This window comes from Ammospiza nelsoni, chromosome 2, assembly GCF_027579445.1.
Source record: "Ammospiza nelsoni isolate bAmmNel1 chromosome 2, bAmmNel1.pri, whole genome shotgun sequence".
NCBI lineage: Eukaryota > Metazoa > Chordata > Aves > Passeriformes > Passerellidae > Ammospiza > Ammospiza nelsoni.
The window spans coordinates 56,107,982-56,130,830 of record NC_080634.1 but is presented as its reverse complement, the minus strand read 5'-3'; the positions used below and the strand labels follow the sequence as shown (position 1 = coordinate 56,130,830).

Here is a 22,849-nt window from a genome sequence, read left to right as displayed (position 1 = left end):
CAAATTATACTTGGCAAAAAGTTTGAGCAAATCTCATATATGCCAAAAGTCAAATGGAGGCAGAAATAAATGGACTGTGATGCCAAACCATGGGGCATCAGCACACATTAAATTAATCCTCCATCCTTTCAGTTGAGACTAAGGAACTTCTGTCTCCATGCAGTAACCGAGGAAGTATTTGACTTGAAAATTTTGGGTCATAGTGAGAGAAGGTGTCATAGCAAAAGAAGTTGTGGAATACTTAATTTGTGAAAGTGGTTTGCTTTAAAAACAGAAGTAAACAGTTTTGCATTAACTTTTTTTCCATCCTTGCACTTCGATACATGCTTTCATTTACTGTTTTTAAAAAAACCAGTTTATCTGCTATGAAATACATCACACTGCTGGGCTGATAGGGTGCTTGACTAAAAAATTGTAATGAGTGTCAAAATTGAGCAGAATAATTGAACATTAATACTTTCCCAGAATAATCTAAGTAAAGAACTTGGAAATAATGTTTGCAATAAACAAATATGTATTTTTTTTAACAGCTGAGTCAAAACATCAGAAAACCTATATGAAATAATAGTACATGTTTATATACCTTTTAAATAAGGTGGATGTGAATATGCTTATTTTAGAAGTTAGCACTCTGTGGGCATATTTTACTAAACCTCCCCCTAAACTGGCATTTGCATCTCCTGAACAAAGCCCTTTGCCTGCAGGTAATTTGCACTCTTTCTTACATGTCATCTCCTGAAAGGCATACTGAGCTCTGCTGTGAATAAAGCAGATATAACTGGCAAGCTAAGGAGCCAGAAGGAAGCATAGCAAATAAAATAACTGAAAAGACATGTTTTAATGTGTAACACCATCTCCCACTTCTGCTTTCTGCCATCTGGCTTGGAAGAGACCAACGTATGCCAACTTAGGCCTCTCTGCATATGGGAATAGGGCTGATTCAGCCAGTAATACAGCTGCACCAGTGCTGACCCTATAAATATTGAGAAGGGAAGTCTGTAGTTTTTATCCTTTCAAGTGATAACCAGTTCTTGAACTTCTCAAGACTGACCTCCCCTTTATTCAGCTGAAACTCTGCATGTTCTGCCAGGCATCTTGACTTCAGTAATGGATGAATTAGTACTGTCCATTGCTACTAGTGAGTCCATGAACATGGGGGTTTTTTGGCTAAGAAGTGAATTATGCCAGTATAAAGGGAAGCCAAAAGATGCTCTCAGGCTTAACACTTAAAATTTAGCTGTATGCCTAGCTATGTCCTGGAGCAAAAGACCATTCAAACTGTCAAGTAGCATTTCTTTCTGAACTTGTGGACAGGATTGAAACCAGTGCCTTTTTTCGATGCTGTGTTTTATTGTGGAATGTTCTAAATTATGTCACATTGAACATTGTTTCCTTAGGGCACCAAATAAATGTCATGATTACCAAACTGGTTATCATTCTGTGTTTTACAATGGGCACGGCAAAAGTCCCCTCACTGAAGTGAGTACTATGTACAGTCATAGAAGGAGTAAGGTGGTGAGGTAACATCAAGTTTACATAACTGAGTAACAATTAAGATTATTTCCAAAAATCAAGTGTGGGCAAGTACAAACCCATACCCTCTATGTAAGCACCTGCAAAATATTGGCTGTTTGCAGAGGTGAATCAAGCTGTGTTCTGTTCAATGCTCCCCTGAGTATTGTGAGCCAAGGAAGAAGCAATGTAGACCTGTGGCTCATCTCCTGCTTCCTCAACTCTGTCAATTCACACATGATCTGGTTTTATAATTTGTGTGCATTTGTGTGCAAAGACACCTGTGTCACATGTGGAGTAGGGAATATTCTATGCCATCTGCTCCTGCCATGGGTTCTGTCTCTTGTTCCAGTGAGCTTACTGATAGGATTGAAAGTTATTTACTTCTTCATTCTGGTTGGTTACTTCTCAGCTGGATGAGTGAACCAACTTGACTTGCTGTAGAGCCATGAACTTGCTAGTTTTGGTGGTACAAAACAAGAAGGGAGCAGAGTTGGGGACCCCAGGACTGCACTTTTCTGTGGGCTATGAACTTTCGTCATTTGAAGCCATTTATGATACAGACTGTATTCTCAGTCTGTGCATACCAGAATTCATTTATTATACTTGCAGTTAATTACCTTGTAACTTAGAAAAATTATAAAAAATCTGGGTGATACAAAGTACTGGATTTATTAATTATTTTTCACTAGGCTTTTTTCAGGGCATGCTGCACAACAAAGGACACAGACAGTGAATTAAAGCCATTTTCTTGAGGATTGAGATTCTAAAAATAACACAAATAAAATGTTTAATAGATCTAACCTATCTGTACCCTTAGGCTACACAGTTTAAAGTCTTCCATAAAATGTCTGTTTAATGGGCTCCATCATAATGTCTCCATCTGACACACCTTTCATGCACAGTTAGAAACTAAGAAGGGAATGGAAAAGACTTGTGTAGGTGACGTATGGTTTAATATCTGTTTTTAAATGAAATCTTAACTTTATGTTTCCAGACTTCAATAGTCCTTTTTCTTTGCAGGGTGGTGGTGGTGGTTGGGAAATTTGTGCTCTCAGAGGGTTTTTTCCTCTTACACATTTGACATATATTTACAGCCTTTTTGCTTGCTTGGCTGGCAGCTTTTTGCATGGGAACTCCATAGAACTTGATATTAGTCTGTTATATATAGTATTCTATAAGCATTTTTTTTTAAAAGGAGAATAGACTTTGCATCATCCATAACAGTTTCATAGCTCTTAGTGGGAGTTTTTATGTTGTTTTTCAATTTATTTATGTTGCTGTACCAGGTAACACTTTTTTCTGGTTTTAACAGGCAGATTCATTACTGCCTCATATCTATCCATTGTGGAAGAAATTATTGCCAGAAATCCTTTGAAAGCTGGTTAATTTTCACTTTGTTTTGTTTATGTATTTGGTAGGATTTGCCTGGTTGTATGTCTGACCTCCATGAAACACAATAATCTTTTCTCCTTTTCTTCAGCTGCCTCCTGGAAGTGTCTGCCTTCTGTCTTCCCAGGCAGTTTAAAGAGTGACTTGCTGGCTGAGATGCCTCCTTGAGACAGGATTAATAGAGCCCCTCTGTACCCTTCTGTCAGGTGTTTTATATCATTGTAGTGTGTGTTTTCCTAGGAGAAAATCATGCTGTAATGACACATGTTGGTAAGCTGACCTGACTGTGGGCCATCGCTGGTAGAGGGTGTACTGTTCAAAAAGCTCTCACCTCTCTCCCCCCAAGTATTCTTGTAGATGACCAAGTTTGTCAGGGCTGAGCTATGGGAACTGTTATAATAAGCATAGCAGCAATCATCTGATGTTTTCCTTTAGAATTTAACAAAACAGCTCTTCCTGTAATGTTACGTTTTACTGTTTATTTTCTGTAGGGGATGTTTTCTTATCTGGATGTGAACCTTAATATTGAAAAAAAGTTCCTAACCTAGTTTAACTCTCAGTCTTGCTAGAAAATGGCTACAGTACTGCTTTATTAAGAAGTCTGTGTTTACTTAGCTATAAGAGATCCTTGCTGAAGTAGAAGGACTGATAAATGTAATGGCATTAAAGAAATCCAGTTACCTTTCCTGGCTACAGTCCAGAACACAAATAAGTTAGGTTTGGACACCTAACATCAAAAATCCCTTGCTCAGCATTTTCCTAGTCATGAGGTATTTAAACTCAGATAAATAGGGCCTTCTTTGCCCTTAAGGCCATATTAATACTGCATCCAGTTTTCCAAGCAGGCATTCTCCCAATTGCCTCTTTTTTTTGTCTGCCAACTTGACATATAGTAAGCCAATCTATAACAAAAATATACTTCAGATGCCCCTGGAAGTGGAGTGGAATACTGCCTACATTTTGAGGAAACTGAATGTTAAAGAAACTCAAAGAACCACTTTTGCTGTTGCCTGGTCCTTCCCTTCTCCTCGTGCATGTGTGTGTCCCTTCAGGCAAACCATTTTCCGTGGCAGCTCTGTGGAGAGTGTGAGGTACACTCTGATCCCATCACCATGAGATACTGGCACAGAAGGCTGCAGCTCAGGCTGTTTGTTGGGGTTTGATCCCTGCTGCCTCTGTGCCGTGCTGAGCCCCTTGGAGCCTGAGGAGCACCAAAGAACCCCGTGGGCAGGGCTGTGCTGCTCTTCACCACCTGGGGAAGAGCTCCTGGCAGGGCCAGAGCCTGGGATAGCATGGGACAGGCCTGGATGAAGGAAGGTGGTTATCTGGTTGGGAAGGTAGAGGATTGATGAGGAAGAGAAGGGACACTGTATTCCTTGGGTTTGTTACACTTAGTGCTCCCTACCTGTAGGTGTCCCCCAGGCTTAGCAGAGATGGATAAATTCAGTGTGTTACTAGCAGGTTAGGGAGAGAACATCTCAACCCAGTAAAGATGCAAATGTCATTAAAACCAGCAAAAAATTAGGAGGGATTGTTGACTTAATTGCTGACAAGATGCATTTTGGGCTCAGCTGGACTCATTCCCGGTGCTCATCAATCTATGCATGAAGAAAGCAGAGCAAGCGAGTGCTAAAAGTTCCTTTGGGGTTTTTTTGTTTTGCTTTTTGTTTTAAATTTTGAAACTCACATTTACTGTGTATGTTTTAATATGTTCATGTGAAACACATCAAAGTAAACATGTGCAGTGTGTTTCTTTCACTATCATTAATCACTTCAGTGTTTTAAAAAGTAAAAAAAATACACTAATGTTAAACTGTGGTCAAGAATTGAAATATACACAGCTCTAGAAATTGGAAAGTCGCCTTTGCCAGGGCAAATGTAGCTTGACAACCATGTGTTTATGTATCAGCATATGAAGCAAGTCTGCTTAGCAAATACGGATTTTTTCCATTAAAAGCCCTCAACTTATATTGAAACTTTTTGAAGCACTTTTCCAAGCCACCTGAAGAAGACTCAGTTGAGTATTGAAGAGAAGAAAATTACTTTAAATTGTCTGAACAGCTCTGAGAATTATTACTCTCCAACACTACTATCACTAAACACTGTTGGTTTTTGTGTCCCGCTTATGTCTTTATCTGGGCAACTTCTGTTGGTGGCACAACTGAATAACAAGGGGTGGATATGAAGGTTGAGAGCTGTTTCGGCCTTTTTTTTTTTGCCCATGAGGTGTTAGTGAAGAGCCAAGTGTGAGAAGTCCAGTTGTCCTTTTCAGATGTGGCTGGGGCTTTCAGCCAGGGTGGAAGACAACTACTTTCAGTTGTTCCTACTTCCCTGTTTGCCAAAGAATTGTGCCAGCTCCCTCTTCCCAAACCTGCTGGATGTTACTGGAAGGGGAAGGACAATGTGGCACTTCTGTTCCTTTGAATAATCATGGAGTCTCCCTCTACTGCTCCTCTCTGCTTTCCTCAGCAGCAGTGTAACACAAACATCAGCCTGAGCTCTGTCAGTCCATTCTCTGGGGTCTGGATACTCATTATATATGTGAAATGTTTTAGTAATTTTCCTTGCTCTGATGAATGCCTGTATGAAAGGAATTGAGGCAGAACTGGCAGTGTGCAGGCTAAGAAATATGATTCTGTCATGGTGCTCCTTACTGAGATGTGGGAAGTTGTTTTCATAAATATAAGTTAGACTTTCCCTACAAAGAGAGCTTGGCTAGAATATAATTAACTGGGGATACTTATAGATGTGGTTTTTTGTACTTGAGTCAGTGTCCTTGTGGTAGCTGTTTCCCTCTTTTTTCAGTTTCACAGAAAAAATTATACCTCTGTGGCTCTGCTTTTTATCTTCCGTTTGTTCAAAGATACAGGAAGGAAAATATCTGTAAGGGGCTTCAGCCAGAGGTGCTGCATTCTCTCACCTTCTTTTTCTTGTGGGGGGAATTAAATGCAATCTTTATATTTCAAGTTTATACATATAAGATAAATAAGTGTGCATGTTTTTCACAGACATAGCAACTAGAATAGGCTAATTCCTGTGTAATCTGACTTCGTGAAAGTTTTAAAGAATAGTTTCTCCCCATGTGTATTTTACCTTTTGGACTTTCTTAATGTCCACGTTGTGCTTGGCCTGACTAACCAAAGCATTCTCATTGTCTTTGTGACTAATCAGGGCAGCATATCAGTTCATCTTACTTAACCAGGATGTCAAATTTAGGAGCTCTCTTGCCTGAAGGCTCTCTAGGGGGAAGTGGTTTTCAAAATCTAAATCATCCCCAGGTGCATATCTTTCCTGTGACAGATAGAGAGTGCCAGGAAGTCTGGAATCATAATTTAAGTGCCTTGATCAGGTAGGATGAATTTGGGCTGAGGCACACAATTTTTAGGCAGATGTGTGTGTGTGTTTTCAAAAAGTGTCAATCCAATTAATTCAGAATGTCTTGGTGAAGCAGATGTGAAATACTTCACAATTTACAAGTTCCTAACTTTTTCCTCTCCCCCTACAGAGGCTGCAATTGACCCCCCAAAGACACCTGACAGTGAACCCTTGTTTACAAAACTGCGCAACCCAAGCACAGGCAAGTTCTGGAACTGTGACATGAGCTTGTTAAAATTCTGGTTGATTTTCTCCACCACCAAACGATTCATGTTTCTCAAAGCTGAAATAATGATGATAGGTACAAGTCTTACGTGCCAAAGATACTGCTGGTTATGCCAGATGGTTAATGCTGTGCAAACATTTAGGATTTCTTTTATAATTTTAATTGGTTGAACTGTTTATTCATCAGAAATACTGGCAGAACAAAAAAGGGGTGTAATTTAAGTTCTGTTTTTAAGTGCATTAGTTTTGGGGAGCTTACAGTGTTGGGTGTTGAGTCCAAGCCTTTTTTTTTTAAATCCGAATTTAGGCTTCTTAGCATTCATCTTATGCTATAAAATAGAGTTAGAAGAAGTGATTCAATTGTACTTACCAAGCTTTTTGGGTCTTTTCATTTTTAAATCTAATTTTCTTCTCATGGCCTGGGTCATGGTGTCTCTTTTCTCCTTAACAGAGGATGAGGCACTTTGAATTCAAAATATGTTAGAAGGACCAGCAAATGCAGGCAATTCAATGATATCACCATCCCACCATTACTTTCTTCTAGTCATATTGTTCTTTTTGTCAAGGATTTTTAATTATTCTATGATTAATTAATAATTAGAGTGTGTGATACTGCAACAGAAACTTGCAGCAAGCCTTTGTTAGGGTTAACAATCTGTTTGAAAAACGTTTTTCATGTTTGTTTTTTTTTTCTTTGCCTGAGTTAGTTTCTTTTCCGTAGATTAAAGTTTTATGGTTTTGGTCTGAAATTGACTGCTTGTATTTATATGTATTTACATGTATGTGTGTAAATGAGTCTTCAGATGAATTTTATTGTCACAATATAGAAACCATATTTGTTCTTGAAAGAGGAAAATTGTCAAAAATAATAATACAGAATGTAAAATCACTTACTCCTCATGATGCGTGTTTCTTGACTGCTCAGATTTGCAATGGGAATATAAAGCCACATCTATATTCCACCTGTGTTATTATTTCCTGCTGTAGCATACTGCCTTTGTAGTTTGTTATGTTTTTAAAAGCATAGATGTTAATTTGTTTTTCTCTGTGTAAAAAGAGATCTGTTTACCTTGTAGAATCAGAGATCTTGGGGAAGTTTTCTGGGGAAAACCTAAAGTGCAATGATTGTCTGGGTGTGTTCCTTTAGAATTTACAGGACCTTATTTATAGGCCTGCATAGACTTTCAGTTATGTAGCCTGTTATAAATACAAAGTCTGAAAATGGAAGAACTGAGAACACACTATTAATGTATTTTCCTTACCTTTGTGTCTAACAGATGAATTGTTGATGCCAGATACTGTATAAGTAGGCACTGAAGGACTCAGCACACTGTAGAATCGATGCTAACCACTTTATTAAATAAAAGCATGCTTCGTCCTTTGTATAGACAGGTAAAAGAACAAGATTTCTATCCCTTAGAAACACTATAAAGTAGGATCAGACTGCAGTTCAGAAGTACCACAAGAACCATTAGTGAAGTTGTGAGCAAAGCTGTTGGGGTTCTCTCTCCATCCCCTGCAGTTCCTGTCTTACAGTACTGCAGGGAACCCATGGTGACTGTCCTTTTAGCATAATGACATAAATTAAGGAGCTGTACTTAGGTAATAAAAAGGGTTCTTTTCCCAAGATTCCATAGTTCACCACTGGATTTGGCTAGCACACTCCCTGGTAGGAGTCTTAAGTTGTTCAGTCAGCACTTCTGTGAGTAGTTTGATATGGGGCTGATCAAACTGTGGTGTAGACCCTTGTTGAGGGTGCATATGGTAATGACTGAAACTTCTGCTCCCCCCTTATGACTACTCATTGCTCCTCTCCTCCCCTACCCAAAAGAAAAATTATCAGAGTACTGAAATGATATCCTTAAGTGAGGTTAAACATCTGGTCAGCCTTTTGGATAAAGGGGAAAAAAATGCATTGCCAGTCATTTTTGGGAATTCATGTGTCTGCCCATTTTTGCTGACCTCCCTCCGCACCTGGGGGTGTCTGCAGACTGAGAAGAGCAGTGCTGATGTCAGCTTTCAGGGCTTACACTGAGCCTTCTCTGAGCCAGCCCACCATCTGCAAGTCACTGCAGCTTTGCAATTTATGTGCTCTGAGCAGGACAGCCCTGCTGTAGTTGCTCTTGTTTCCTGAAGATGGATTGATAAGCAAGATAGAAGCAGTCCAGCCAACTGAAATGTGGTCAGATTCAGCTGACCACATTTCAGTGGCCCCTTCTGTAGTTGTGGCAACTTCCCATTTCTGATTTGGAAAATGCCAGTCCTGTTTGCAATGTGTTTGTCACCCTTCCATTGTATCCCAAAACTAATGTCAAATGGTAGAGCTGTGATGACCTAAAATAAAGCTATCCTTTTCCTTTCCCAACTACTAAGGTTCTGATGGGCACTTCAAACCAACTTCTTCTAGCTTCCTTGTTTACTTTATATGTCTACCCATACAGAGTCGTCACAATCCATTTTGGTGCACAAAATAAAAAGAATATTCAGATTGTCCATGAAAGGTTTGAGACTTTTGTTCCCCTAACCCAGAGTCTGGTATCCTCAAGACAAACATGATGGAAGGAGAGGGAATTCTCTTGTTTTCCACCTTCCCTCTTCACTGCAGAAAAAAGCTGATTTCTTGAGTGATTTTGATTTGGGTTTGGATCAAAGGCTTTGTGTTGTAAGATGAACTATTCACACATCTTATTTATTGATTCAAATTCAGTTTCGTTTATGGAGCTGGTAAATGAACATCTGTATATAATAGCGTTTTTTGTCTGAGCTCTCTTTGTAGTGAGTTTATGTAGACTGTGTGTATGTTTGTGTATCTGTATGTATATAGGGCACATTCTTCAAACATATTGGGTATTCTTTTGATTTTTCTGAAAGCTTACAAACACAAACCAGATTTCTTTTCAACAGGGGAAGCAACCCTTTACTTATTCAATAGTGGTGCACAGCAGCTGTTTGAAGTAAAAGCTTTTCACGAGGAACGTCGTTCCTGGTTTATAGGTCAGACTGTTCAACAGGGTGAGTTGGATAATGTGTTTTTCCCCCATCTTTAACTAATGTTTGTACACAGACCGTCCCTCTTTCTTCTAGTAAATTTACAGGTGTTTTTCCTTGTTTGAGACATGCTGCATCATATCCCCACCTTCTGATAGACTCATTTGCCATAAGGATTTAACCAGGGCTGGGGGCTTTGTCATTTCTCTTTAAAAGGTTGCCTTTGGCAGCCTCAATTAGACTGATGTTCATTTGTCATTTTTTGAAGGGGGAAGGAGGGGTAAGTAATTCAATTGTGTTTAAACTGAAGTGCCATAAAATAGTTAGCTTTCCTTGTCAATCTCACCAGCAAGTCCTCTTTGTAAGTTTATATGTATTTTCCACTGGGAAAGAAAAGAACGGGCTGGAAGGCCTTAGCTAGCCAAGCAAAGTAGTGTGTTAGAGCTCCAATCACTGGAATGTATGGTCTTGTGTTCTTTAAATTGCCTCTGTAGTCCCCAGCCTAAGTGCTGAGTTCTCAGGAGAGGTCTGAAGCTGCTATTTCACTGTTTTCTCTAAGGGAGCTGGTCTGTAATATCCTGGACATTCTCTGATCCTGTTCACCTTTGTGAAAATGAGGAGGAAGCTTGTGTAACTTGCTTGGGATGGCTTTCACAATCCATTTTCAGTAAGGATGTTATTGTAGCAGTGTTTCTCTGCCAGCATGTCCACAGACCAGCATGTTCATAAGTATTAATTCAGAAGATTAAGGTATATTTGTTTTATTCCTTTTCATTAGAGAAAAGTCCATTTATAGTAATAAATAAAAGCAACCCTTCCAGACATATGCCTTCTTTAACATAATATCCCAAAGTGTGTGCTAACTTTTAAACATCCTCTGCAGGCACATAAAGCAGTGCAAGCAGTATGTCTCTGAGCTTTTCCTTGCTCTGTCTTGGGGGTGAGCCAACAGACTGGGTCTGCTCCCTGCTCCCAATTATGTCCACATTGTATTCTCTCTCTCCCTTTCTAACCTTTATTTTGGCCCTTGGGAAACAGTTGCCTTAAGAAATCATGCCCTCAGTTTTCTTTTAAAAATACAGTGGAAAAATTGTTCGTGCATGTTAGGGCTGCTGTATCTCTGAAAGGGTCAGGAGAAGAACAATAAAAACAATTCTGTGTGTTTGCAGTTAAAACAAATTATCTGGTTATCTGCAGATAAGGGCAGAGGTCTTTATACACTTCTAGTGAGTCTGAGTCTTTAGAACAAACAAAAATAACTCCTCCTGGAGGTTGGGTGGAAAGCATTTAAATGGAAGCTTTTAGAAAGTGGCTAGTGGGTCTTTTTCCTTCCAATTTCAATATCAAAGCTTTTGTGTTTGTATGTAGCCCTGATGCTTGCCTTGCCTCACACTGAGCATCATTTTGATAATACACATGGTAGATTGGATATCAGCTTTACCCAAAACACATTCTTCCCACATGATCTTTTGTTAGTTTTAGGGCCATCATAATAGGATTTCCTTTTATTTAATTATCTTAATCATGTGATTTAAAACAAAAATAATTACATTTATTTGCTTTTGGTTTGCTAATTACTGTCAAATTGTCATCAATTATTTGGTCTTGTTAGTGAATTTCCTTGATGTTACATTGTTTCCAATTATCTGCAGTTGTACAAAAGGCCTGACTAAGCCATTGTCCTGCAATGAACTCCAGATGGGCAGAGGTGTCAGTTTCAATGGGAGACCAAGTTCTTCCTTTGTGTGTAACCTTGAATGCAGCACTCTGAGCCATGTATTCTGATCTAAGTTTATTTTGTTCCATTAGGAGACTGCATGAGATATTCCCTTTGCAGATTAAGGCAGCTCTCCCTTAACTAGCCCTTGAAATTCTTTCTTGTCCTGCCTGTCTCTTCTGCCAGTGTTACCTTGCCCAGTGTTAGAGGTGGAATATTGCTGAATATCTCTGGTGTACCAATCCAATTTCTGTTGCCCCCAAATCTGCCAATAGAGGGCAGCTTCAATGTTGCTTGTTTTAATACAGTCCAGAAAAAAAGGCAAAACTCAGACTATACAAAGCAGAAGTCCTGAAGTGGAGTATGTGCTTTGGTTTGGTAGGCTAGAGAACTGAATTATCTCTGTATTTTTAATATGAATTTACAAATACTATTTTTCTGTTTTATTCAAATATTGGGATACTTACTAAAAAAAATTCTATTCACACTCCTAAAAAACATCCTAAAGCCCCAAAAAGTCAATATATTGTGGAAGCTTACTTTTCCTTATCTGTCACCTAGATGGGCGGCTGCTGTTTGTTACACCAATGGACCCCTTGTTTCTGATACTTTACTACCTCATAAAGGCAGACAAAGAGGTAAGCCTGCTTTATTTTTTCTTCTGGAATTCTCAGGAGAAAACATTATTTCTGACTTCAGTTCTGCAGAAGTTATGTTAATTTTACAAAGAGTGGCTTCCATAATAGAGGACATTTAATTTGCTTTTAAAGCAGTATTATCTTAATACCTAGAAGTACTTTTGTTTCCATCAAGTTTTTTGGTTGGTGAATTATGCTACAAGAGTCAGCTTTCAATCTCAACAAGCACTAATCACCTTCTTTTTTTTAGAGAAGAGAATCTCTTTTGTCTTTTTGTGAGAGCCTGTCCCAGAACTATTGAATTTAAAATGCTGACATGTCATCAGATCAAAACAAACCTAGTGCCCTTTCTGAGGCATCAGTAAAATGGTTATTTTGGGAAAGAAGGGGGAAAAAAAGAAATATTTGGATGCTATGGAGGAGGAAGGAGGAACCTTTTTGTGGCAGTTTTAACTTGAAAGGAAACAACAACATTTGTAGAGATGCCATATCATAGAACAGCAATGGGATGATTGAGTATCCAAAAGTTGGATAGTTAAAAAAATGGGTTCATTGATTTATAGTTGGTGTAAACCTCACTTAAATTTATGAAATGTATCGAAAGTTGTAGGCAAATTTTCTGATATTTTTTAATAAGGAGCCTGTGAACAAAGGGGCACAAAATAAAATTGAAATGCTGATTTTTGTTGGATTTTTTTGCTTGTTTGTTTTGTTTTGTGGAGACAATGCACTTTATGCATCCTAAGACGTTTTTGCTCTAAAGAATTTCTACAAGGTTGTTTGCTATTTTCTGCTTTAGATTGCAAGTGGACAGTGCAGGAGAACAAGTTATTTATGGTGAAGATATAAAGTCTCCCTATACTTTTGTAATAGTAACTTACTGTTCTGTCATTATTTTTAATTATTTAAGGTATAGGGTGTGCAGATATATTCTGCATTTCAGTGGTCAGGTTGGTCATCAGAAAAGGCCATCCCACAAGTAGTTCAGTTTGTTCCCTGGGTGCTGCACTCTGAATTCATCATTCCTTTGAAAGCTTTATACCAAACTTAAATTAGGGAAGTAGTAAATCTCTCTTTATGTGGGGCGGTGTTGAGGTAGCCTGAGTAAAGGACAGCTACTGCTGCTGTTTCTGTCCATGGGAAGAGTCCTGTGCTGCCATTCACTTTTTCAGTACATTGTTTTCTAGGTTTTCTGGTTTTTCTAGGCCAGGTGTGATGCCAGATAAATGCATAGAGCTGTTGTGGGTCCTAAAAAAGGGCAAATGCTTTGCTGCAGCACCTTGCCTAAGTTAGTGTATTCTGCAGTCTTGTGGCAAGGTTAGCCTGAATGCAGCACAGTCACTTCCAGCTTGAATAATGGATATCACTGGATATCATAGAATCATCCTTTGCACTGTCCTTTGATTTTGATAGCGTGATGCAGGATTGCTTTGTGTGTCTCTGAGCAGAGCCATCTCCTTTACAGCACCTTTCTTGGCTTAGGCTCTGTGCCCATGCATGAGGTAAATGCAGCTGTCATGCTTTGGGACACAGGCAGGTCAGTTATCTGTAAGAAAGAGCTTATTGCAGTTCTATTTTTTTGTGCAGTTTTATTTTAAATTCCTTTTGCCACGGTTATTGTGCCTTTTCCCTTTTAAGGAGAAGAAACCCTCTAAATATTTTCTTGGTTCTCCTTTTTTTTTTTTTTTGTTTCTTTGGGACTTTTTTTCTTGGTTTTATTGTGATTTAACAATAGGTGGTTACTTTTATTAAGCCTCTGAGTGTCTAGCAAGAGAATTAATTAATAATGAAAGCAGTATACCCCAAGTGGGTTTTTTCATGCTGACCAGTATAATGAGTTCAGCCTTGGCTGCAGAGACCACGCACTCTCTAAGCATGAGAAGTTCACGGAGTCTTTGTACTGATGCACTAAAGGATCTTTCCAAAGGGAAGGTTGCCAGTTGTGCCAAACCATGCTGAATGATTATGCATTGTTTGGCAATGGCAAAATTTGTTTGATGGTTCTGTCATGTGTGGGGCTATTTAAGTTGTGCCAAAATCACTTTATATCCCTACTCTGGCCAAACTGGAATTGACTTTGCAGAGGTGAAAGGTTAATACTGTGTTCCAGAAGCTGCCCTGCTCCTTTGAGATGTATCTTTGTGGAAGAAAAAGCAAAATTTGAATGGAAGTTATGACACTGGGTTTAATCCAACAGGTTTTGGTCTAAAACACTATTGGCATACACTGACTACTGTGTCTTATGTCATCTTCCAAAAAATCCTGCTGTACTTCACATTAGTTTCTCCCTGTGTTGTTTTAAATTTGGCCTTTTAAGTGCAGTGTTTGAAGAGTTCAGCATTTTGCAGGTATTTACTGGTCTGAAATAAATATTTATAACTTGCTTTGTAATCAGTTTCTGAATGTGTCATGTGTTACCATTCAAAATACGATCTTCTTTAAATCCTTTATTTTAAAGCTATGGCCATTGCATGCATATATATTTATATACTTATGTGTAGTGTGTATATATGTGTCTTAACATTTAAGTAATGCTTTTGTAATCCCTTTGATGTATTTTCAGCAGCAAGGAAAGTTCCAGCCACTTGATCAAGTTGTACTAGACTCAGAATACCCTAGCTGCCCACTGCTGCTGAAGTGTGCAGATGTTAAACAGTACATACAGCACGTAACAGAAGAAAAAGGTGAAAAAATGGGGTGGGAGGGGAGGGAGGACAAATAAAAAAAGACTCAATTTGTTAGTGTCACCTCATTACAAGATAGATTTAAATATTGTTTTTTGCTTTACCAAACAACTGAAGTGCTGGACACAGCTGTACTTTGAAAACAGAAGCTTAGGCTTAGAGCTTATCATTACAGTCTTGTGAATAGAAATTTGTGGATCTCAGATTATCTGCTGCAAGTCTGAAAATCTCATGGAGTTTTGTTGCTAGGTGTCATACAAATGATAAACCAATCACAGCTGGCTGTTGATGTTATTGTATATGTTGTGAAGTCTCTTTGACTTGGATCAGAATCTTAAATCTCTCTCAATTCTCTGTTTAGTGTATGATGGTCTGGCATGGAAAAGGTCCATTTTACTTTTTTTAATCCTTTGTCACAAACAATTAAAAAATAAGTCAATAAAAGTTGGAGAAGAATGAATATGTTGCTGAGAAAGGAGAATACAAATTTTCTGGCTTTGCATAATTTAGTGTTGTGGGTTTAAGTTTAAAGGCATAATAGTTTTAAAATACAAAAAAAATATTGAGATGCATGAGTATATGAGTGAGAAAACTCAAATGGAAAAAGTTAGCAAGCTATCAATTCTGTACATGGTTTCCTCAGCCTTTGCTCAGAATTCCCTTTGGTGTGGGAACTTTCATTTTATTTAAGGACAATATATGCTTTCTAGGGAAGGGACAGGAGCATATCATAATTTTTGTTTGCAGATACGCAAAATGTGCAAGACTTCGGTTTTTATATTCAGTCCTTTGAATAGCATTCTACTTAAGCTTGCTAACTCCCTGATAGGGAATGGAGATTTCCCTACATGCACATGGAGACCTACAGGAGAACATACAGGAATCTTTCGCACCACCAAATGCAAAAGTCCTAAGCTCAGTCCTAAGTCTGATTCTTATGCACCAGAGCTGCTCCAAGGAGTTGAGATTTAAGTTAAAAGATAGATTGAAAGCTACAAACATTAAGAATTTGCTTTCATGAAGCAAGCTGACCCTTATCATTGATACATATATATATACATAAGAAGAAATATTTTGATGATCTACAGATAAATGGGACGTGGCTAAGGAAAGGTGATGAAAAAATAGTGTCTGCTAAGTAAAAGACCAGACCTCCTTCTAACTGTATAGAACATTAAGGTGTTTGTGAGGGGTGGAAGCTGTAAGTTAATTTAGGTGAACAAGTTTAAGTATTTTGGGCTTTTTATGGTGCATGTGCAGTAGGGTAGGGAAGTTGCACTTGAACTCCAGGGCAGGACATGTTTCTGTTGAAAATGCTCACTTTCACAAGGGAGCAGAAAATCTAGGTAGCAAGGCTGTTGTCACATTCTGTTTGGGACTGGAGTAGTTGGAATTATGAGCTTCCATAAATACGTAACTGTGGAGTAATATTACTATTCCTCCTGCATTTCCAAAAGAGCCTACAGAAACATTTAGTTACATTTTGTATAATTTTGGACCAAACAATCTTTTTTTTTGGGTGAGTTCTGACTTTTGAGAAGGCTTCTCTAGGACAGGTGCATCTGAAAAGCAAAACTCTTTTTGCCTTTTCATGAAGTGACAAGTATTTCCATTAAAAAGTATTTTTAAGTTTTCAGGCAATTGCTTGCCCTACAACTTGTGTAAGATGGGATATGTAGCCAGGGTGAGAGAAGAGCATAGGAACTTAGGACAAGGTCTGGATGATTTTTTTTGAAGGGCCACTTCCTCTAAACAGCAGCACAGCCTTTGGGCAGTATTTATGTTCCCAAAACAAAACTTTCTTAAAAATTGTTTGCTATAGGCAAGGTCTTGTGTCTTGGTCTAACTTCTGTATCCATTCTGATACTGTATTTGCAGTTATTATCCATCTGGGAGCATCCTCCCATAAAGTGTATTCTGTTAGACAGTAGTGAAGATGCTTCTCTGCTTGTTTTTTTCCATTTTAAGTAATGCTTTATGTACACCCATAAGTTAGTGTCATTTTGCCAGCAAATTGTATTAGCTGTTAAAGGTGTGTTCAGTTCCTGGGTTTTGTTTTGAAATGTGAAGTCAATAATGCTTTTGTCATAAAAGCTGTACACACACACATCAGCTTTCTGTGATGTTCTTGGATTTTCCCAGGCATTTACCTGCATGTACATGCTACTTCTTTTCTTGTTCAGGTTTGGATTGGGTTACAGTGGAGCTTGTTCTTAGGATTTCTTTCTTTTTATAGAACACCAAGAGTACTGTTATGCAACAAACCCCTTGGCACTTTCTTGCCTGTCATGCACACATCACCTTTCTGTTTAATCCACTTCTATGTGTTTCATATTCTCATGTCTTTTATTGCTTGTAAAAAATACCAGCATTATGACTTCAGGTACTCACTCTTTTCTGGTTCTTAAGAGCTGTTGTCCACTTTGTAGCCTTTCTCATTTTAGGACTAGAGCATTGGGGCAAGAAATACCAGTTGCGTTAAGGCTTCTGCAGCTCTGTTCTGCTTGACAGAACTTAACAACATAATTATTTCACTCTTCATTTAGTCTTAAGACTTTTAACATCTGTCTAAGAAATTCTTACCCCAGAGCACTCACAGTTTACACTTACTGAATTAGCAGAAAATCCACCTTCCCTGGCCTCATTCTTGAAGGGCACTGAAAATTCATTTAGTTGAATTATATTCTGAATTACCCGCTTTAGTAGTTCTGGAAAGGGTGTGCTACAGCTCACTAAGTCTGGGTGAGGCGGGTTGTTTGCTAATAAATTTTGACGTTGGATTGAATGTACAGTAGAGAGGGTTTAAGAAAGGGTTATGAATTCCAGTTCTAGAGTGTTTACTCTTTGTTTCATTTTGCGAGGCAAAAGCTGCACTATGATCTTGTCTGATGTGATTAACATGAAGAGCCAAGAAAACTTACCTGATTAGAAGAACTAAATAATATTGCCAAGCTTGTATTCCCAGGAGGTAGGAAAAAAGGGGCCCTATAAGTTTCAGAGTTATGGAAAACACTGAGAAAATGGATTTTAAAATGTGCTTTAGGCAGTTTGCTCAACAATACATCAGGGAAACTTCCAAGTCTACATAGCGATTACCCGATCACTGAACATATTATTTAATTGTAGAACCACTTATATTCCATCTGTATTTCTCAAACCCAATCTTTCCAGATGTCTCAGACCAGTTTTATAGGCACCAGACACATTAGGGAACAAAAGGCTTTCCAATATATACTCATATTATCAAACGTAGTCACTAACTCTCACCAATATCAAATGTGCATCACATGTTAAATCCACGTTCCAATATTGAATCCTTTTGTCAGCAGTTTGTGACTTTCATAACTCACTTTAATTCTTCAGAGGTCTCGAATATTGTCAGTTTCTAGGGTTTAATAGTCAAAACTGTCAAGCACACAAAATATTTTCAAACAAAGTGATCTCTGAAGGGTTCAGTGTAATTATTTTTCACATGTTTTAATGAAAATGGCTTCACAGTTCCACATTTCCTTTCCCTGAGTCACTCTGAATCATGCTGTTGTGGGGGAGTCTGCCTGGGAATCCAGACTAGAATTACTTTTCAGCACGGGTTGGGGGATGGTGCCCAGAGGATGTCCCTTCCTCGAACTTTCATAGATAAGAGAGGAGTCCATGAATTGTACTCACTGTGCTTGAACCCAAACCACGTTAGCCCTTTGAGAAGCAGGTTCAGGTATCCAGAATTTCTCCATTTTCTGCTCCTTTTCTTTCAGAGCCATTTAGAAGCTTCTAAGTCCTAAAGCCTGCAGCCAGCAATGTCACAGCTAATTGTTTTACCTGCAGCTCATCATTAAACAAAGTGTACATTAGTGTATTTTTTTTCATTTTTGCTCTGAAGAATTTTTGTATTTTGCTATTATACAACTATTGAGAGAGATTTAAACTTTTATCTTGCAAGCAGCTTTCCTTGACCTCTCCATAGCCCCTGCCATGCATGCAGAAAGAGCACATAATAGTTCACTGTTTGTGTGCAATTTGGAAGAGCCAAGATAAACCCCAAAGAAGGAAATGCTGAAGGAATCATAAATAATATGTTGTTGTTTGCCAGGGGAGAAGGAAAATCCATGAAATGAGTGTTGGAATATGACACTGTCTCAGTAAATGACGTGAAACAGATGTAGGTATTTATGGGAATGGTATACAGGAGATCAAAACTTATTGAAATACCTGTTAAAGAAAAGGACTGAAACAGCAGGCTCCAAAATCTCCTGTGAAAGCTTATTAGGCATCTGATTCCATTTCCCAAATGTAGCTTTCTGTGAGTTAACACTGAATTTTTATACTGAAATTTCCCTGAGCCTTTGTAATTTTCTCTTTTGCCTGGATGTTTAGAACTGATGTATCTCCAGATCACATGTGAATGGCAAGTGCTCATGATGCCCTCATTATCACAGGGGAAGCACTCTCCAGAATTCTTATATCATCAAGTTAATTTGTGTTGCTCCATAAATCATGAGTGAATCATGTACTTCCTCCCACAAGGAGTGAGTTTCACTATTTTGGATTCTGTGTTTTCTTTTAACATTTTATTGAATTATGTAAAAGGGGGATAGAAGTAAAAATCCTGTTTTAGTCACTCTGACATGAGAGAGGAGAACTGATAGGGAAAGGGTTTATAGAAGAGGTGGATGGTTTAGCTTCAGTAACCAACTCTGTCCTGGTCCCTTACTAGGTGCTGAAATCCAGTACATAAAGATTTAAGATAATCTGTTGTTTAAAAAAAAAAAATAATTGTGGAACCAACATTTTGTGTTATGAGATACGTAGTTAAAATCACCAGTCTGGTGACACAGGGCAGTGAAGGTGAAGTGAAACTACAAGGACTTGAGAAGAATCTTGGTGAATAAGAGAACTCAAGATTGCACATAAATAAATAAAATCTGTGCTTTGCTGGATTAGGTCCTAATTAAAGAACTGTCAGATTGTCCAGACTTGTTCATATCAGCTCAGTCTGTTTATTTTTTTTTTTTTGCTTCCAATATTTTTTAAACTTATTGCCCTGATATCAAACATGTGCAAGATGCAAATTAACTTTTATATTCTATCTACAAGTTAAAAGATTTTAAAGGTATTGAAAATGCAATCCAAACCAGGCATGACATTTTTCCCCTTGCTTGTTTTTTCTCAGAGATTGGCAGTCAGAAATTCCACAAATACAGCCAGGAGAAGACACTGAAGTGGTTAAAGAAAAAGGTATTGTGTTTCACTTTTGCTTTAAAAATTGCTATATGTTTAAAATGGAAATGCTTTTTAGCTTGTCTACATTTGCATTGGAGCTATGTGCTGTGCCTCAGTTCAAGGTATGTGTCCTGTCCAAGAAGGACAGACATCACAGTAAAGTTGCTCCACTTGGGAATGTGATCAGGTGTTAGAGATATTAACAAGCTTGTTGCATTTCTCTTTTTGATGGGACTGGTCATGAAAGGGGCTTATATGGGGTGTGGGTAGGAAGAAGAATCTGTCAGCTTATTGCTGTGGGCTTTGCATAAGGTGAGGGGCTTGCTTTTGCTTTGTCCCTTTCATAGATGGGCTAGAGGAGGGTTTTAATTGTTAAAGTTTCTAAATTCTGCTGTGCTTTGAAGCTGGACAGAACTGCCTTGGTTTTGTGCTGCAAATGTGTTTCCTGAAGTTTTGGCAGAATTCACTCAGAATGGTCCTGGTTTGGTTGCTATTATCCTGATCCAATCATGCTGTTCAACAGGCCTGTAGAGTTTGCCAGAAATAAACTAGTGTTAAAGCTAAGCTTGATGAGGTCTTTGTTTCGATGTAAAGAAAGTGAATTTCCTTTGACTCATGCACGTGTGCCTTTAACATGATGCCGCTCTATAGAAAAAGAGGTTGTGCATCACATGATGAGGAGGCCTTGTCATTTAAATTAATCAATACAAGTACAAAATCTGGTCCACTTTCTGCAGTGATGAGGTGTGGGAATGAATACCTATTTTGCAATGATTACCTGAATATTTACGTGTGAACAGTTACCTGTTTATGTTGTTGAAAATACCTTCGTCTGACAGTTCTCTCTCTGTTGGATCTAGCACATCAGTGCCCTGTAGAGTCTTTAATCTTTGATTTCCACCAGGACTGCCTTTGCCATCCTGCTGAGCTCAGGAGTGTTCTCTGAGCAGGTGTATTTCTCACCTGTATAATCATGGCTGTTGAGTCTGAGTAGCTCAGCTCATCTTAGGGTGCTGCAAATGTGGTGCTGTGTTGCCAAGGCAACATGTTCAAAGACATGCTAGTTTCTTTGGGTTTTTTGAGCTCATCTGCTAGTCATTACAAACGTATATTAAATTTCACCACAGTCCATAACTTGAGTGTTTTATATGCTTGAAACAAAATTACAAGAGCTTTGTCACTGCATTGACATGTGCATAACAATATTGATACAGGCATTTCATTCTTTGGTTTTCTGTAGGTTAATCAAACAGTGAAAGCACTTAAAAGCAACAATATATCAGTAGGTGAAAGGGTGCTTGCAAGTACATTTATCAACAGTAAACAGATCACTGATGCTCAGGAAGGTAAGTAAACTAAACATCATAATGATTTCCATTTTTGTGAAGTCACATATGTAGAGATAAAACACATGATTAGAAACTAAAATATATTGAAATTGACCTTTGCAGTAAATTTATGCCCTGTGCAGAAAATTCCATATAAGTTGCGACTCTGTGCCTTGGCTTTTCCAAGTTCTTTGCTATATTCATCAGATGACAATGTAATTAACAATTACAATGGTCTCAGCTGGGGTTCTCTTAGCTTCTTCACAGTTCAAGGAGGAAACATTTTTCTCAGTGAAATACTTGCTGAAGTGCTTTGCTGAACTGAGACTGTGTTAAAGAATAGGACACATTTTTATAATGTATATGGGTCCCAACCAGTAAGTGTGTCTGTATTAGAACATGCTTCTTTTCATTAATATTTTTATTAGGATGCATGGAGTATTTGCATTCATAGAATTCTTCAAAATGGTGAAGAGATCTTGGGAAGTCATGGTCACAGAGAAAAGGCTCCTCATCCAAACATTACTTTATGCAACAAATGTACAAGTTGGACGACTTTTGTGGGTGCACTGGCATTTTTCCATCCTCAACCCACTACAAATGCACAAATGTGTAATTATTAAGGGCAAAATTTTGATAATATGTGTATTAAATTATAACAGTCCTGTTACCAAAAAGTCTCATGGGATCCTGTGTGCTTCTATTCACTATTTTGCTGGGGAGGGCAATGTCCTGAATGTTACTGACACCAAATTCTGTAAAAAAACCTGAAAATGGACTCGGAATAAAATCTTCAAATGTTAATGAAAATTAAGAACAGTTTAGAGCAAGATGAACCAAGGCAAATTGTTTCTTATTACAAAGTCAGAAGTCTTCATGCTATTGAAAATTAAGAAGAAACAAAGCAGCTTGCTCACAAAGTGGAAAATTACTTACCAAGTCATGATATCAAAAGAAACAACATAAAGGAGATTTACAAGGCAAATAGACAATTTTATAGAACAGAGATTGTAATATATGGTTTTTAAAAAGAGACAAAATTGCAAAAGTTGTGACTTTAACTTCACAGTAGCTTTTCACCTTTTTCCCAACCCCTACTCTTTTAAAGAAAGGGGAAAGTGTCCTGGCAACAACCATCTTGACTATGGTTAAATACTTTTTCTCTGAAATTTATAATTAAATATTTCATCTGCAGTGGGTTTTTTCCACCCTGCTCTTTATTTGTAGTGACATGATTATAGTAGTATTTTTAAAAACCTTGGGTTTTCATATTTGAGAGAGCAGCATTGAAATTGGGAATACTGAGGTCTAGAGTAAGTGAGTTTTGGAGGTAGTCCCACTGTATGTGGCAAGGTGTATGACAGGAAGTCAAATGGGCATTTCTCAACACTTATTTCTAGTAAGACTCATTTTCTTGTCTGATTTTCACTGCTGTGACAGTGCAATTTATTTCTGTACAGAATTGTTTTCATTGGGGTATTATGAAATTTCAGCACCTTAAAAATAGATGGGTATATGTAGTTAGCTTCTACAGATGTTGTAGGGCAAAAATAGGGGAGGATATAACGAGAGCAAATAGGGAAGTAGGGGAGGTTTATCATATGGGACTTGACTATTTCATTCAGAAGACAAAGAAGGGGAATGTGCAATATTCCTAATGTTTGATGAAGGATTAATTACAAAGATAGGCTGGTGTAAGAACACAGACTCCATAGGAGGCAAATAGTGGTATTTTTAAATTAGTAAAGGAAGATAGTGAAGATTACTTCAAGT

At 38.1% G+C, this 22,849-nt stretch overlaps 1 protein-coding gene across 3 annotated transcripts in view; it reads left to right on the top strand.

Moving 5' to 3' along the window:
* The window catches only part of RNASEH2B (ribonuclease H2 subunit B), a 37,481-nt gene that overhangs the window by 4,661 nt on the left and 9,971 nt on the right, over window positions 1-22,849 (top strand). For 2 of the 3 annotated variants that reach the window (XM_059493892.1, XM_059493894.1), the window contains exons 2-7: window positions 6,410-6,481; window positions 9,409-9,516; window positions 11,771-11,847; window positions 14,411-14,531; window positions 19,699-19,763; window positions 20,989-21,094. In XM_059493892.1, coding sequence (XP_059349875.1) covers window positions 6,410-6,481; window positions 9,409-9,516; window positions 11,771-11,847; window positions 14,411-14,531; window positions 19,699-19,763; window positions 20,989-21,094 — 549 coding nt within the window. The remainder of the gene's footprint in view (window positions 1-6,409; window positions 6,482-9,408; window positions 9,517-11,770; window positions 11,848-14,410; window positions 14,532-19,698; window positions 19,764-20,988; window positions 21,095-22,849) is intronic. The other variant, XM_059493893.1, reaches the window with a different exon arrangement.